General features: G+C 36.8%; 1 protein-coding gene across 1 annotated transcript; it reads right to left on the reverse strand.

Moving 5' to 3' along the window:
* Positions 1-1,271: 1,271 nt before the first annotated feature.
* LOC140779242 (protein LURP-one-related 6) lies at positions 1,272-2,397 on the reverse strand. Its single transcript, XM_073124247.1, has 3 exons — positions 2,007-2,397; positions 1,682-1,924; positions 1,272-1,608 (listed from the first exon to the last, which is right to left on the reverse strand). Exons 1-3 carry the CDS (start codon positions 2,232-2,234, stop codon positions 1,477-1,479), a joined length of 603 nt encoding a protein of 200 aa, XP_072980348.1. The 5' UTR covers positions 2,235-2,397; the 3' UTR covers positions 1,272-1,476.
* Between the last annotated feature and the right edge of the window lie 253 nt (positions 2,398-2,650).

Below are 2,650 nucleotides of genomic sequence, written 5' to 3' on the forward strand. Positions count from 1 at the left end.
AGATTAGAAAGGCCTAATTGTTTTCAACGATGGATTTCCTCTACAGTAGGTGTAACAACATTAAGGTCTATGAACCATTTTAAGAAAAAACCCTAACATTCTTGCTCTAATGCCCAATCTTAATCATTACTTTCAATGGTAATATGATTAGTTTACATGGAAACTATCCACTTAAAATACCTACCATTAAGGACAATTTAAAAGAGAGGCAACAAACTTAGGCCTTTGTTTTGAATTTAAGGACCTTTTTTTTAATTGGTTCAGTAATTAAATTTATTTTAAAAAAAATTAAGACTAAAAAAATAAAACTAACTAATCGAGTTTGGAGCTTAGCCTCAAACCAAACAAGGCATTAGTTCCCTTATTCACGTGTTATTTAATTTTCAGCCGAGCCCGAGTAGATCTCGAGCCACTGGATTATATGTATAGCTCCGTACTAATAGATCTCAATTTAGTGGTTCATATCTTCTTTTTTATTTGAACCGTTGATTAATATGTTATTCTAATTCTAATCAAGTCTTGCTCAATTCAAACATAAATCAAACTTGAAAATCGACTGACTTGGTAATACTTGAATTAGATTTATCTAAGACTAGCTCAAATTAGGCTTAAAATATGTTTGAATTATTAGGCTTGTTTAAAGCTTCCAGCTTGACTTAAATGCTGTCTATTCACGTTTGATCATAATCTTAGAAGCTTAAAATTAAATTTAAGTCAAGCTTGATCATTAGTAGGATCTATCAAGCTCGGATCGTATAAGACTCCCCTCCCCCACTCCAAATCACTATCCTAGCATTAAGACAGAAAAAAAAGGGTCAAAATGGCGATCGATTCATTCTTAAGGCATTTTATAGAAAATAAGTGAGAGAACTTTCAACCTCTGCTAATTAGTGGCAGGAAGAGAACCCTATGCTGGAATTTGCCACACTAAACTGTTTCAATAATTGATAGGCAGAAGAAGAGGAAAGCTCTCATGAAGAGAATATAAAAGAGAGCATCAAAGAAACGCTTGGTACTGTCTGAAAGGATAAGTCTTTTGGTCTTATAATATTGATATAACATTGAGCATGCATCAATAAACAAGAAGTATCCTGAAACCTAAAATTGGCCAATCCTGCAAGTGCTATTATATTTCTTATTCTTTGCCAGCTTTTTCTCTTTAAACCATCTACATCAGACAGTATGGCTTTATAATCATAAAATTATATATATGATCAAGAAATCGAAAGCAACCTAATGATGAAATTAATTATCAGATAACAGTTTTTTAACCACCAAACATGACTCCTACTTGCAATTGTGCTGATAAGGGTATCAGTTATGCTAACAACAAGGAATACTCATTCCATCGAAACTTAAAGCCTTAAATAGAGTTACAGGGATTAATAAGAACTAATGTACAGAGTTCAAACAAAGTCACACGTTATTACATTCCACTACGTACAGAGGTTGCATTCCTACGACTGAAATCAAGCATTAGCATCTGGTGGATTCCCCATGTATATTGTCAAGAACTGCAATAACACCAACAACAAATGCTTGGTCATAGCCTGGTTGCACAACCACATGGTAAAAGTCCTTGCTGCCAATCAACTCCTTCACTCCTACCTATCACAGAAGGAAGACAACAAAAGTTATTACCACAACCTCCCTATCTAATGGTTTTTCAAGTGTCCCATACCTGGGCTACAACGTTTCTGCTGTGATCGATGATGGTACAAATCTTGTCGGCGAAGGACCCATTCACCTCGAAGTCCCAATCTTTGTTGCGGCTCCTAGGTTCGACCCGAATCCTGATTGCACTTCTTGCTGCGAAACACGGCTTTGGTTCACTGAAGCTAAAGATTAACTTGTTGGTCTCCTGGTAATCCATTGAGTAGCCATTCCATCTATTGTGAGTACTCAGAGCTTGGACAACTCCTCCCTAGCATGGAAAAAAGAATAAAATTCATTGAATACCAACATATAGTTATATGCATTACAAGCTTCTCAGAGAATCAGGTTACCTTTTTACGAATGAAGAGTATCGATGCTCCATCTCCATCTTTCACCATCAACTCTCCTTTGGCACCGAGCATTCCACAACCGTCAACAAAGAAAATTATCTTCTGGCTGGAATCAGTGACCACAAAACCGCCGCCATTTACAATGACAGGTCTCTTCCTAATCATCAATGAGGCTACGGACGACGAACAGAAGATCTTGCTAACAATAGGACTTGCAGATCCACCCATACTACTCAGTTATGCAAGACCAAGTACCCTTCAGGTCTTTCTTATAAAGGATGAATATAAAGGATGGACAATGCAAACGGTTGGCTTATTGCCTACCAAAAGAGATCAATAACCAGTCTAACAAGTAAAGTGCATGCAGAGCAGTTGCAAAGGTTTGAAAAATAGTTTGAGTGTAAAAAACTCGTAGCCTCGTTGGCTATCCCAGCATGTAGAGTTGGGTAACGCTTTTCCTCACACAAGTTGAGGAAGTCCGTATAAAGTAAAAGATCCTGCGGAAATTAAGGGCCTAAAGGGAATATGTCTACTTTCACAGAACAGCATCTTTGAATGAAATTGCTTGGAGGTATCAACTTGCTAATTGTTCTTAAAAAGAACCAGTATCATAAGCTTTACGACTTACAGAAAATTTTGTAGGG

This window comes from Typha angustifolia, chromosome 15, assembly GCF_048772165.1.
Source record: "Typha angustifolia cultivar Huaian chromosome 15, ASM4877216v1, whole genome shotgun sequence".
NCBI lineage: Eukaryota > Viridiplantae > Streptophyta > Magnoliopsida > Poales > Typhaceae > Typha > Typha angustifolia.